General features: G+C 40.3%; 1 protein-coding gene across 9 annotated transcripts in view; it reads right to left on the minus strand.

Moving 5' to 3' along the window:
• SEC16A (SEC16 homolog A, endoplasmic reticulum export factor) overlaps positions 1 to 14353 on the minus strand; it is a 31547-nt gene that overhangs the window by 13956 nt on the left and 3238 nt on the right. For 5 of the 9 annotated variants that reach the window (XM_072883532.1, XM_072883530.1, XM_072883531.1 and 2 more), the window contains exons 2-9: positions 9337 to 13224; positions 8599 to 8744; positions 5466 to 5551; positions 4391 to 4526; positions 3398 to 3596; positions 2074 to 2251; positions 1156 to 1298; positions 225 to 286 (exon numbers count right to left, since the gene is read on the minus strand). In XM_072883532.1, coding sequence (XP_072739633.1) covers positions 225 to 286; positions 1156 to 1298; positions 2074 to 2251; positions 3398 to 3596; positions 4391 to 4526; positions 5466 to 5551; positions 8599 to 8744; positions 9337 to 13149 — 4763 coding nt within the window. In that variant the 5' untranslated portion in view covers positions 13150 to 13224. Of the gene's footprint in view, positions 1 to 224; positions 287 to 1155; positions 1299 to 2073; positions 2252 to 3397; positions 3597 to 4390; positions 4527 to 5465; positions 5552 to 8598; positions 8745 to 9336; positions 13225 to 13684; positions 13919 to 14353 lie in introns of those variants that run through there. The other 4 variants (XM_072883536.1, XM_072883529.1, XM_072883535.1 and 1 more) reach the window with 4 other exon arrangements.

Raw genomic sequence — 14353 nt, forward strand, 5'->3', positions numbered from 1 at the left:
AAAAAGAAAATAATAAGAAAAAAAGTTTTTAATGAGACAAATTCAGATCATTATTGTGATTAGTATAAGGAACAAATTTAAAGCTCGTGTATTATTTAAGCAGGTGAAAAGCCACAATTACTTCAAGTCAGTTTAAATCCTGTAATTTGCAGACAATTAAAAGTTCGATGAAGAAATGAATTCTGAATGCATGAAAGTTATTTCTGAAATCTGTAAGAACATACTTAGCAAGAGGACCAGGAAACGCTCTCATCTCTTCTTGCTCTGGAGAATGTTGTAACATAGTCTAAAACACAAATATAAACCATAAGAAATTCTTATAGCTATGAATTTTGCTTTTTAACAATAAAACCCCCAGACCTGAACATAACCCATAGTGCAATCAAGCCTATTGCTCTTAAACAAAATACATATGGTGACTTGCAACCTGCACAAGAATAACAAATGATGAAATCTACTTTACATGGAAGTTATTCTATAGCAAAATATAAAAAAAATCTTCCTCGCATCTCCTTAGTCATAGAATAGAATCATAAAATCATTTAGGTTGGAAAAGACCTTTAAGATCATCGAGTCCAACAGTAAACCTAACACTGCCAAGTGCAATAATTTTTCTGATGCTGTTCTAGTACTTGTGTACAATTCTACTCCCTTCTAGCAGTATTTTAGCAATGAATTCTACCCCCATCATGTCAGCCCCTCCTTCCATATACGTTACACGACTTGGGTATTGCATTTCTTTGTAGCGGCACAAGAATGAAAATATACGCATGATATTTAATCCCCAGTCCCTCTAGCTGACAAGCAGTCCTTAGCCCTGCAGAGAACATACGAGGACAATGCTGTCTCTATGAACAGCAATACATTAGAAACAAAACAACATAACTCCAGTCCTTCTAGGAGGTAAGGATTTTACCTGAACAAAATTATAAGGAGGTGGATGATCCAATCATGACTACTACATCTCTCAGAGGAAGAGAATTTTTAAAGTTACTGTTTTACTTACAATTACAGCCCAAACAGGTAAATATAAAGATACATGCGTTGACATAGAAAAAAAAAAGTCAGGAAGCTATAGATCCAAGTTTCCTACTCCCCTTCCAAAAGGAAGGCACCTGTATTCCACCACCTCCCTTTTTTTCTTTTAAACTTTACCTCCATACTGTGTATTTCAACCAGAGCTGGCTGTCCTTCTGAAGGCAGGTTTGGCAGCACTTTTATTAAGAAGCCCCCAGGACCAAACCTAGCACAGATATGAGGCACTGAAAATTTCTCAGGCGTTGAGGGCCTTAAAGGTGCTGAAATGGTAAGAAATATAAAATAAGAACAAGTAACCTGTCTTGCAACTAAGTAAACTTGCTGATGTATTTATCCAATTCAGTAATCCTGCAGTACTAGTGGAAAAAACCCTGCCATTCAATTTGGCTAAACTCTTTAAGCAACAATTAATCAGTTCCATTATAGTCCCAAAGATCTTCTGAAGATTTGCAACAACAAGAACAAAACTAGACTATGGAACTTTAAAATCCACTTATTTTTTCAATGTAGGGGCTTTGGTTGTTTGTATCGGACACATTTCTGTGATCTCTGTACAAATATATGACGCATCTTCAAAGAGCTAATGATATACTTCAACATACTCTGGAAAAGCTTTTGCAGAGAAACAGTGTTTTGTTCCACACCGAAAGGGTAAGAAGAAATGATGGAAAAATCTGAAGTTTAAGTTAAACTTTAATCGTTCCCCATGAAGCACAAGCAGTGTAGTTAAAAATCTATCTAAAAAGACATTTACAAACGGAAGTATGCAGTTTAATAGCAAACACTGTCTAGCTACTACTGTTCTGTGATACACCCAGGTTTCAGCAAGCAAGTTATCCTTACAACGAAAAGGAAACAAAACTTTGCTCATGTGTACGTACGCTAAAACAGCATTTGTTTTCCTGTTAACAGCCTCAATGAATACATGAAAGGCATCTCGTACACTACAAATACCAACAGAAGCGCAAACTACTATTGGTAGACAACCTCACAAGCACAGCGCCTTCCCTCCTCCTTCCCCAATGGTGCCAATACCTTGTTCTACAGCTGACCATCCAGTTTCGGTCGGGTAGCCATAATCTGTAAAAGGCTGTTGTCCATCAAAGTTAGCAGCATATCCGCCATATGGATAATCTGTGTGGAGCGACACTGCCTGCGCAGTAGTTTCATACGTATTAGCCGTTAGATCATGATTACTTCTATACAGCTGGCTCTAAATAGATCATATTAGTAATTGTTAGCAGAGAGCGTGAAGTTACACAAAGCAAGCAATACTGCAAGCATGACTCAAGATGGTAAGCACTCCCTCCCAGCTTCGATTCTTTATATTGTTTGTAAGCCAGGCTTGCTACATCACTGCATTTGAGAAAGCTACCCCGCAAGACACCTGCAGCAATAGGCTATAGAAGATAATTAATATATCTTAGCTTTCTCCTTCAGTGTTTTTACTACCACTCGATCTGTTCACATCCAAGTATGTTCAGTTCTCTCACAACAGAATGTCTATGTGCTTGTGTGAAGAATAACATTATAGAATGAGTTACGGGGTTCCAGTGTTGCTGTATCAGCAGCTATGGATCAGAATCAATGTTCACCTCTGCTGTAACACTTTGACAGAAAATCTCAACTGATTAAACCTGATGAATGCCTAAATGACTTCAGGTGCCTAAAGATTAACACCTAAATGATCTCCAATACTACTTCCAATATTACTAAATGAATCGGAGTTCAGACTGGAAAACTACCTAACCTTCCAAGACACATGATGAACCAACACATGAGGCTACAGCTAAAATGACCCACTCCACTAGCAAAGACTATACCTCAGAAATTACCCAAATATTCTCTGTGGTTTTCAGGTATTTGTACTTATGGCATAAGTAGATGAGTAATCAGTTAGGTTTGGTTTTTGCTTTTGAAGTCAAAATAGCATCATACAAATATGGAGTTAGTCTTTTAACAGATCCCAAGTTCAGTAATAGCATTCATGCTTGTGATGAGAAAAACGACATAACACAAAGCCAGGCACATTATCAACTACAGCCAAGCACAGTAAGGGCAAAGTTCTCACAAACAGCAAATGGACTCAGTAGAGGAAATTTTCCATTTCTGTGTGTGTGGCAACTTGCACAGCTGAGTGCTGATTTTGGTTAAAGTTCTCTTGACAACTGTGATAAATATTAAGTTCAAAACTATATTACAAAACAGCCTTAACTTACAGAACAAAAGTTTTCAAAATACATATTCCCCAAGCTAAACCCAGAAATATTTCCATATTTCTAATGTTTCACCCACCCCGACCATAGAGAAAGACCCAACTCAGCTGAAAGAATACTTGATGTGACCATTTGAAACTCACTTGCTGAGAACGAGAGCTGAAACTACTCTGGTGACTGCGAACACTGCGGGAGCTACGGAGACTATGACCAGAATGCTCACTGTGGACACTGCGTCTATCAAATTCATCACCATAAGGATCTCTGTGGGGTTCAGATTCATCATCAAAACTTCCAGTAAAACGAGGATCATATCTCCAGTTATCTTCATATCGGTCATGTCTGAAGAAGAAAGAAAAGTACAAAACAAAAATGAACATAGCCACCCCTACCCCTGAGGGAACTGACTTCACTGCATACCTGTCAAGAAGAAAACTGTACCTAACTTCAGAAGGGCTTTTAGATTATTTCCTAGATTGAGGTTTTTATTACAGTAAACAAACTGTCATTTCTTCAAGAAGTTCACCCAGAATATTCAAGATCAAGACCAACATCATACTCAGAGTCTGTTCTAGGAAAACCCACAGAATGTTCACCCGATCTGAAAACAAGTCCTACTGCCTTAAATCCTTTTCTTAACAGTGATGTGACAGCTCATCTGTTTTTCCTCAATGACCTATGTTAAAGCTACAGAAAGGACTAGCAACATATATCTGTGAAATATGTGTAATACTGCATTTTAATAGTCTGTTACAGTATGCATCTGCATTCCTAGAGGATATTGAGAGGATTTTACTTACAAAGCTCCACAATCGACTGAAATTCTGATGCCTGATACAACTATCACAGCAGTTCATAAATTTTGATGGCTTTGGGGCAGACCTTCAGCAAATAAAGTAGTATTTCTGTTAGTGCACAAGCAAAGCCTCAGCCTTTGCCTTAACACTTACTGCCAGAACTTAATTTTCTGGTGATGCATTTGACTACGGGGGACTCAGCCCTGAAGAAACCAGTACCAGATTCTCTGCCTTCACTCAGACATACACACTAGTTCTCTGATCGTCATCAGCACCTAGGCCCTGTGCTGCCCTAGATCTGGAAAGAGCACTGAGAGAACATGGATCGAATGGACAAACCTGTTGCCATATGGATACGCTTCTCTCTTCTGGTAAGGGTTGTGTTCAGCATCATACCAATACCTCTGATCATAACTTCTAGGATCTCTGTATCTGGGGTCATATGCTGATGAGTAACGTTCCCAACGACTTGGATCTTTGGAAAATAAAAAAAAATGGTTTAGATATTGGAAGCTGTTGCCTATAACCTTTTTCTACTCCTTTCTCTTTAATTACATGCTGATTTGGTCCTGAAGCATACAGCAAAACCAAAATAATGTACTTAAAGCTTCATAAATATGTAAACTCATTTTTAGTTAAAAAAACCCAAACAAAAAAACAACTAAAAAAATCAATTTCACACCTTTTGGAGAAACATGGTTATTACAGTTAGCTAGATACTCTTGAAGGGACAGTGTTTACCATCAGAGAGAGATCTTTTCTAACAACTTTAAAACTTGATCATAACATGATAACAACTCAACAAGTATTAGCAGAACCTTTGTGATCAGTCTTCAGAGCATCATGCTAAATGTCTCAGGATGCGGACAGATGTTGCTTAAAATCCTCCCAGGCACTATATAAGCAATTATCTTCAGATTACCAATGCCAATATGTCTCTGTGAGCATTCAGATAATTATGGACAAAACCAAATTCTAGTCATGAGTCAATTCCTGTCCACACCCACCTAAAATTTACTGTAGAAGTCTGCCTGCAGGTTACACACCAAGGATACACCCCAGCAAATGACAGGCTTGCAACACATTGAAGAAAACTATTCTGTAGACTTACAATGGTGTGCTTTCACAATGGAAAGGCAAATTGAAGGCTGGCAGTGAGGAAAAAAATTTTTATTTACTACTTCTACTGAAGAAAAAACATACAGGAAGGATGGCACGGTATTAAGAACTGAAGGAAGCCCAAAGATCAATTTTCAGCAAGTACAGCTTTATTCGTGCTGGTTGTGGAAAGGATATCCATTTTATTAATATGGAAAAATATAATGTCTGATCTTAAAGTTCTTCTTACCCACAAATTTTAGTTTAAACCTGCAATTTTCTATAGAAAAATTCAGAGTTCATTTTGACACCTTACCTCCATAATCATATGAGTTTGGGTAATAGCCTGGATAATAATCACTCCATCCACTTTTTGTATAATAATCTTCAGTATACCCTTGCCTGAAAGTGCACAGGTATAAAAAGTTATTATTCCTCCTTCAATCTCTTCTAAAGTCAGCAGGAGATATGAAGAACTATATGCCACAACTGAGTAGTAAAGTTTCATATTTAAAATAATGCATTTACAGGAAATCAAGGAATCATAAAATTAAGACTTTACAAACCAATATATCACTAAATTGTTGTGTGCCATAAAAAGCTGACAGGCCTTACTACAAAAATCACTAAATTATTGTATAAACTGCTTTGGTGGTAAGTTTAATTACTTAGAGACAACTAATCACAAAAACTACTGCTATAATTAGCATCCTTTGAACCGTCTCAACAGAGGAGTCAGTAACTTAACAAGTAATGAAATAATTGCTCCCCCAGCTTTAACAGTGTTTTGTTATACATCTTATGGTGACGAAAAGAGGACTACAGTCTGGAGAAGAGGTCATGAAAATGGGTCAGGACATGAACTAGCACTCTCGCAGATGGTTCTGAACAGAGGGTTTCAGCCTCCAGGGCTGCCATTGTAGCATCTGTCACCAGTGTTAAATAAAGTCAGAAAAGAAACAAAACCAAAATGCACTACACCTTTCTTTGGGTACCTGTCCAAAGAACTCAATATTGTATCACCTTGTTCGACTTGGAGCCGATGCCAATCTGTGGCTGGCAAGCACACGGAATACTAATATTGGAGGGCTAGCACTACTGTAACTCCAGTGCTTTATTTTCATTTTGCACTCAGTCTCTTTCTCAATCTCAGCTTTTCACTAGATGCAGCAATGTTCTGAGCGTTAGCACAGCCTTACATTTAATACCTCAGTGAATAAATGAGATAGCATTGAGATGCAACTGTAACACAGCGCATCACTACACAACTAATTTCAGACATCTTCTAGGTTATTACCCTTCTCAATAGGCTTGGATGGACAGAAGTGTGTAGGAAAGGCTTGTTTTTCATTTGAGCAAATAGAGAGGAGCGAATAGAAGAAAATACTTATCTACAGAGCCCATGTTAGAATACTGATTGTCCAAATGAACAGAACAAGCACAAGAACCTGACTAAAACCAACACATCAAAGTAAGAGTCAGTGGATATACAAAAGATAATTGGAATACTTTTGATGGAAAAAGAAAGATGTGGCCATTACTTGAAAAATCATGAGCCTTTATTATATGCCATTTTTAGGACACCATCCCACAATTTCTGAAAAAAGCTAGAAGATGAATCTTAGATGAAAAATGTATTGTGTCTACATACATGTACATATATGTGTATGTATATACATGTATGTTTATACCTACACATGTGTATATACACGTGTGTATACACTCACAAACACACATATGTAACACGCACAGGAGGTGAAGATACTTAATGCCAACGTGGAATGATGGGAACTTTCATGCTCCTCTACAACTGATCGTATAACTGATAGTGCAAACTCCAAAGTGGCCAAGCAAGTCAAGTGATGCTCCTCCCTGGAACGTGTGGGAAGTTTGCTAACACAGCATCTACCTCTGCAGAGGAGGAGATTTGATCTTATCAGATCAGGTTTATCCACCTAACCAATCTTCTCAGTGTCCTTCAGAAAGATGTTATTCCCCTCCCCAAACAGAGTTTACAAAGCTGCATCATCAATATTGGTACATTAAGGGCAAGTTTCACACACGCTATCACACTGACTTTGCCACTCTTAGGCTCTGCTGCCCTGCAGTACCATACCACAGTCCACATCTGACTGCACTGTCACATTGCACATCAACACTGACAGAGCTATTCATAACGGGCTTTGATCTGCCCAATGTCACCTATAGGAATTTCAACCTCTTATAAAAACAGTACATAAGAAGAGTACACACCTGGAAGTGCTACTAGAGATTATTATCTCACAACAAGATCTCACAGTGCACTTAGATTAACTTAAGAACATGATAAAAGTTGCCATATGCAGCTACAGCCATTGTTTTGTATTGCTCAAGGCCAATATACACCTCCTGTAACCTTCTGGAGGTGGTAAGCAAAATGTTATGTTTTTAATTTGAAGACTGCTCCATGAGCGAACTACCAACAACAACAGACAAATACTACAAAGGGTTTCATCATTTCCAGACAGATAACTTGGCTTCTCTCTTGGAAACCTGCAAACCCACCCATGAGATAATGCAACAGTACCATTTCATCATTAATTTGAAGTTCATACAAATCACTTATGCAATAATCATCAGAAAGCAGTAATCCCTGGAAGGTAATTTGCTGCTTCCTGCTTGAGAAATACTAGAGATTTTGTTTATGCTTTTCATTTAATATTTGCAAGTAGCATCTGAATACATTGTTTCTCTCTCTCAGTTTGTAACCAGCCAGACCAAGGCTTTTAAGTTTTCCTAATTCACATGTTACCTGCATCAAAACCTGTAGTGAAGTCAAGTGGGTGAAACATGCCCACACAGCACCTTTGCTACGTGGACCACAGTTTGAGAGTTGTGTGAGAAAGCTTATCCACACAGCTGAACTAATCATCAGACAAATAAACCTCACACAGCACCAGGATGTTTTCGCTTGATTCACCATCTGTATTCTGAACATCTGAAACACTGTGTATCAGTAGGCCACACATACTGCTATACTTGCAAGGCAAATCCCAGACCAACGTGCAAAAGTGCCATTTATTAACAGAACTAGGGGATACTGCTTAAATGCTAGCCAGAAACTAAACTACTATTGATTAACAAACCCATGGCCTACATCGCTCTTTCACAGCGCACATGAAAGAGCTAACCTCAGCACCAAGTCCATCGCAGTGACTTCCTGCCTGGCAGAAATGCCAACAACCACCCAGAGAACTGAATGAAAAGAGTAATAAGGCTTTAGCAACAGAAAAGACTGTGGAATCATATCCTTTTCAGACACGGCATTTGATACCGTCCATTCCTATGGCAGCATACAATGAGTTTTTCAACTTCCTCACTGCGGCTTATGCTATAAAACTTCAACAGGCATCATTACATTCACTGCTTCAGGATACACCAGATCGTTACTCAATTTAGGAATTGCATACCTAGAAGGCGGCCTGTCAGAGCAGTGACTAGCTCTGGAACTAGGACGTTCAGGCTCAGAATACCGATAGCTCCCAGGCTCCATATAAGCAGTGCTGGTGCTATCATAGTGTCTGTACCGTGGGTCATACTGTCCATAGCTATCCTCCTAGAAAAGAGATTGACATGTAAGGCAAGAGGCTTCCCGCCTCCAGGAATAAACCTTTAAAAACAAACAAATCACCGTACATACAACTGTGATACCTGAAGAGATGCAGATCAATAGACTACAGTATAGCATAGACTACAGTACAGCTTTCGATACATGTTGTGGCAAGTTATATTCAAGTCTATTAATATCCTAAACTTAAGAAAAAAACCCATTATGTCTAGACTAAAGGCAGTTCAACCACTATGCTGGCCACTCTGCTAAACTGTCAATAATCCAGGCAGCAGATGGGAACCAAATTTGAACACCTGGGCAGCTAAGACAGTTATAACTGCCAAATTTTTCCAAAGAACCAAATAAATTGCTATCAGCGGACATCTGTGCCAACTGGAATCGGCATTAGCAACTACTTTAAGTTTTTATAATCTTTGTAAAGATCTGTTACTGCTACCTGGATTTTCCCTCCAATTGAATACTTAACATGAATGCTATACTGAATGTGGATCATGACACAACTGGTTAAACTCATAATTCAAAGATGAAAATTATTAATACATACTGAGGGTGGAGGAAGGGAAAAATAAAAATTTACCATGTAATAAAGATGAGCTGCTGTTCTGGGGTCTGCAGGAGGATAAGGTGGAGGATATGGAGGCTGGTAAGCATCATAAGGATGTCTGTAGTAGTAGTAAGGGTTCTGGGGTGGACCAAAGGCATCCTGAGGAGTCTGAGGCAGGGATGGACGCTGCAGGTCTTGTTGCACATTTGGCATGACCGACTGACTGGTGGTGGTAGAAGGGGCTGTGGAAGTTGGAGCACCCGATGGCTGTCCAGATGCTGGCTGCTTATCAGAACTCGTCTGATCATACCTTGTTGTCAGCTGTGCTGAACTTGCCTCTTGGGGACCCACAGGTTGAGGATGGTTACTCAGCACCTGGTTCTCACGCTGCTGTGATGCTTGCATGGCTTTAGTCCCTGCAGCAATCTGGTAGTTTGAAGGAACTGAGGACTGCCCAGATGATGTTGGTTGCTGCATTTGAGCTGCTTGTATTTGTGGTTGAGATGGCAATGCTCCCTGTACAGCTCTGTCTGATACAACAGCCTGATGCTGTACATCTTTTGTCACCTGTTGATAGAAATGTTCTTTGTCATGCATCTCAGGACCCACCTGACCAGCGCTACCAGCTGACTGTTGAGGATATACTGGACCACCAGAAAGTGACTGAGTATGCACCTGTACAGAATTACTTGCACTGCTTTTCTCCAACGTCCGTGATACTGTGAAGTCAAGCACTCCAGCAGCTTCTTCTTTGCTATTTGAATGATTTGCAGAATTATTAGCCTGTACTACAGAATTAACAGGAGGGACCAGTGCACTTGCACTTCCACTGGGGAGATTCGTCCCAGGAGAAACGGATGAATTAGACCCTGGCTTGCTAGCAAATTCGGGAATAATACCTTCCATATTAACACTCTTTTGCCCTTCTGGAGCCAAATTAAGCGGAGTTTTCATAAGCAAGTTTGCAGGCTGATTAGATGCAGTATCAGAGGAATTAACAGGGCTTTGTAATAAATTATGTTTTAACAGATTAGTATTTGGAAGTGCATTAACTAATAGAGATCCAACTTGCATCACAGGTAATGGCACGTTTTCCCCGGAAATGATCCCACCAGCGTGTGAAGTTTGGGGACCCATTGCAGGCTTGTCCCCAACCCCAGAGTCCTTCATTGGCTGATTGTTTTCATTGCTGCTTAGCTGATTAGATAGAGAAATAGAAAAATTAATTGGCTGAGCCAAGTTATAGCTTTGATTAGGCTGAGCAATCAGGATAGGCTGATTTTGCAAAGACTCTGTAGGTGGAGAAGACAACAAACTTGCATAACCAGAACTTGCCTGAGACTGAAGTGCCTCCTCTTCTCCCATTTTGGGAGGATTCTCAAGATTTTCAGAAGATATATTTCCATCTTGGGAAAGCTGCACAGCAATAACCCCTGGTTTACTCGGCTGCTGATTAGACAGGCCTTCTTCAGGTGGCTGAATGACTTCTACAGTTTGTTTGGCAGGTATGTACACTGCAGGAGCAGCAGGAGCTAGAAGAACATTTCCCCCAAAATTAGGTAACTCATTATGAGCCCACAAAGTTGTTGCTGGGCTATCACACTTCTTAACTGCTCCCTGAGCTCTGGTTGAGGACCTTCTCTCAGATACTGATTGTATGTTTTCCATAACAGGTCCAGAGTGCAACATATTTCCAGCTTCACCAGTGACTGCAAGAGGCAGTGGGTGTACCTGAGGCATGAAAATAGTTTCCAGATTATCTGGTGGCTGTTCAAGATTGCCTGGGGATGCAGCTGGCACAGCTGTATTTTTCTTGATATTCTTTTGGTTTGAGTGGTTCTCTCTTAATTCAACCACCATCTTTGCTTGGTCAATCTCTACGGGTTTTATACCAACTCCATGGGACCTCACAGGTTCAAAAGAACTATTTGCACTTGTCTGAAACACTCCTGTAGGCTTAGGAGGACTTGGAGTTGGAGGCTGGGATAGGTTACCATGGTAGTTCTTGCCCAGGTTTAGCTCGCTTGAATCGCCTCCCAAAGGAGAGGAGTCAATCTGTTTAAAGAAGCTAGCAGAAGATTCTTCGTCAGGCTTCCCACTTTCTTGCTGAATAAACGTACCGACTTGCTCTTGAGGTCTTGCTGAGCTAGAAGCGCTCCTATGGCTAATGTTGCTATAGTTTGAAGATACACTATCTGGTCGGACAGGATGAGGTAATGAATCAGGTGCCTCCAAATTTGGTCCTCCTTCAGCATGGCTCACAACAGCATTCTTTGGAAGCATCTGACCTGGAAAGGATCCATATCTGTACACATCAGGACCAGCAGCAGGGGATGAAGCATTGACGTTCTGTGGTTCACTTGGCAGCACTTCTTGATTCTGAACGCACTCCAGGTTCTCAACATTTTCATACTGTGACCCACCATTCCCAGACATGTTACCTATACGTGCCTTGTCATCACTAACAAACATAGAGTGCTTAGCGGCCTGTGTCTCCTGCTGACTTACAATTTTAGGAAAGTACTGGACATCCATTCCTTTTTGTACCATCTCATTGGCTGAACCTGTACCAATCTGCGCCTGAGAGAGAACGTTAGTTGCAACCCGCTGAGGATGCACTGGCTGGTGATACAAGGATGCTGAATTTGGCTGACAAGCATCAAACTCCATTTTCTCAACTATGTAATTTTTTTCAGATGAAAGTATTTCTTCATTTTCTGCCTCATCCCCTTTGAAAAACATGGAGAGAGTTCCTGAATCTCCATCTGTGGGAATAGGTCTATTGGATATTTCAGACATATCTGGAGACTGGTTTTTGGGGTTATTTTCCTGAGCTGTGGGAACAACAAAACTGAAGTCTTGCAATGGTGGCTGTGGGTAAAACTGTTCCTGGTATGGTTGACTTAACCAAGTGTTAGTCATTTCTGTGTTCTGCCTAAACACATTTCCAGGCTGGATGCTGTTCATGTGATAATTGCTATTTGCAGAGCCGTTTTTCCCATTCTTTTCACAACCAGTGGATAAAGGCGCTTGCATGATATTTTGTGGAATACCTTGATGTACAGGACCCTGCTGTAAATTCGCCTGTGGAGGAGGATGAGAAGCACTAACAGAAAACTGAGAAATGTTATGAACGTCAATTTGAGAAGATGGCTCAGGATAGGGCACAAAATTTCGAACTGGAGACTGCAGGTTACCTTGAACAGGCCTCCACTGAGACATAGGCTGCTGAGGAGGTGGAGGGAAGAGCGCTGTTGCATTGGGTCCTGAAGGAACATCATTTGGATCTCTACTAACATCTTGTCTACCTCCAGGTTTGTTTGACGCAGACACCATTCCAGGATGCACACTAAAAGAATTTTCAACTGCTGCTCCTGTATTATAATGCAATGGTACTGCAGGCCCATGGAGTCCAAGATCTGCATTTGGATGCACTTCTGTAGTACTATTTATAACATATCCTGGGGACGGCGAAGGAATCGGAACATTAGAAAACGTACTGGTATTTATTCCTGGTTGAGATACAGGAGCTGACAAAGACGTATGCGGCCCATGAGGATTGTCCCCTGCACGTGACGGTGAAGTATGCATAACGGCTGGCTGCGGAAACACCGCTGGGGAAGAACTTTGCATAACCAATGCATTGCCCTTGGATGGATTATCTAAAGGGGAACCCTGTGGAGTTTGTCTGCCAAATGCAAAAGGGTCTGTCACAGGCTGCACTGGGGCAGCTGTTGCATTTGCTCGTCTACTGAGCGAGCCGTTTCTCCAGTACATGTTCCGAGCAATGCCTGCAGGAGGTGGAGCTGCCGCTCCTGCTGGAACAGTCTGTGGAGGTTGCTGCATGATGGCCTTCTAGCAGGGTCAGGTGCTAGATGACAAACTAGTAGTGGATGCTGGAGACAGATTCCTTCTTGCACCCTGTTAAGGCAAAACAGATGACAAGTCAGTTTCTCTTCTCGCAATACATGCAGCACTTAAGCAATTTTTATTTTAGAAACAAAATTACTCCAAGAACCTGAAGTGGAAAATATCTCTCCTTTATACAGAATGCACAAGAAATTTACACATAACATTGTATTTCTAAATCCAAGTCCGGTATTAATGAAGTTTAATGCTGTGTGGTAACAATGCACATTATTTAACAATCATATTAACAAATAGCTCCAAGTAAGAGTAATTAAACACAGTTCAGCCCTGTACAAATGTTAAAATCTCAGACTGTTAAAGTGCCAATAGTATTATACTGTTACGTATCCCCAAATTTGTTTTAAGCAGAAGTATGCATCATAGACAAGACACAGCAGCAGTCAGCCTACAACAGAACCTGCAAGCACTATGGCAAGCTCAATTTAATTATAAAGAGTTGAGAAATTATTACCTAACTCTAATTCTGTTAGAGATGATCTTCAGCTCTGTTGCACTGTTGCTCAATGTGAATGGACCTTTTTACAGGTAAGATGAGAAGCAAGCATCTCAAGAAAGAATTCATCAGATGTCATCCCCCTCAACAGAACAGTTCATTTTTGGTTTAATAAAGAAAACACTGTGTAGGACAGTAGTGTTATTTGAGAAAGGCAACTGGGTTTTCATCACAAATATTCTCTCTTCTAGATGAATGCTGCATAATAGTAAAACTGCATTTAAGAATATAAAAGACAATCAACTCCCCCTACCTGTTAATGCACCAATGTTCTTGCTTTAACACTAGTGGGACTTTGGCACAGTATCAGTTACAGCTATATTTCAAGGTGAAAAAAAGACAGGCACAGAAGTATTCCAACTCTGCCAGCAAGAACTCCAAACGATACCAGTTAGGAATCTGGTACACAGGAAGTTCAGTAAATTAATCAGGAACATGTACTTTTCACTCTTATCATCCCTTAACAATCTGGGGAGGAGGGAAGCTGACAAAACTATAGAGTTCTTCTTCAGTACTTGTCCAGTTCAGCTCAGTGAAGCTTTAGCAACACACGATAGTCTTGTTTTCTAACAGTACACAACAAATATGGTTTATATCATGTAGAGTGAAGTACCCATGGCAATTGTT

Source organism: Ciconia boyciana, chromosome 18 (assembly GCF_034638445.1).
Source record: "Ciconia boyciana chromosome 18, ASM3463844v1, whole genome shotgun sequence".
Classification (NCBI taxonomy): domain Eukaryota; kingdom Metazoa; phylum Chordata; class Aves; order Ciconiiformes; family Ciconiidae; genus Ciconia; species Ciconia boyciana.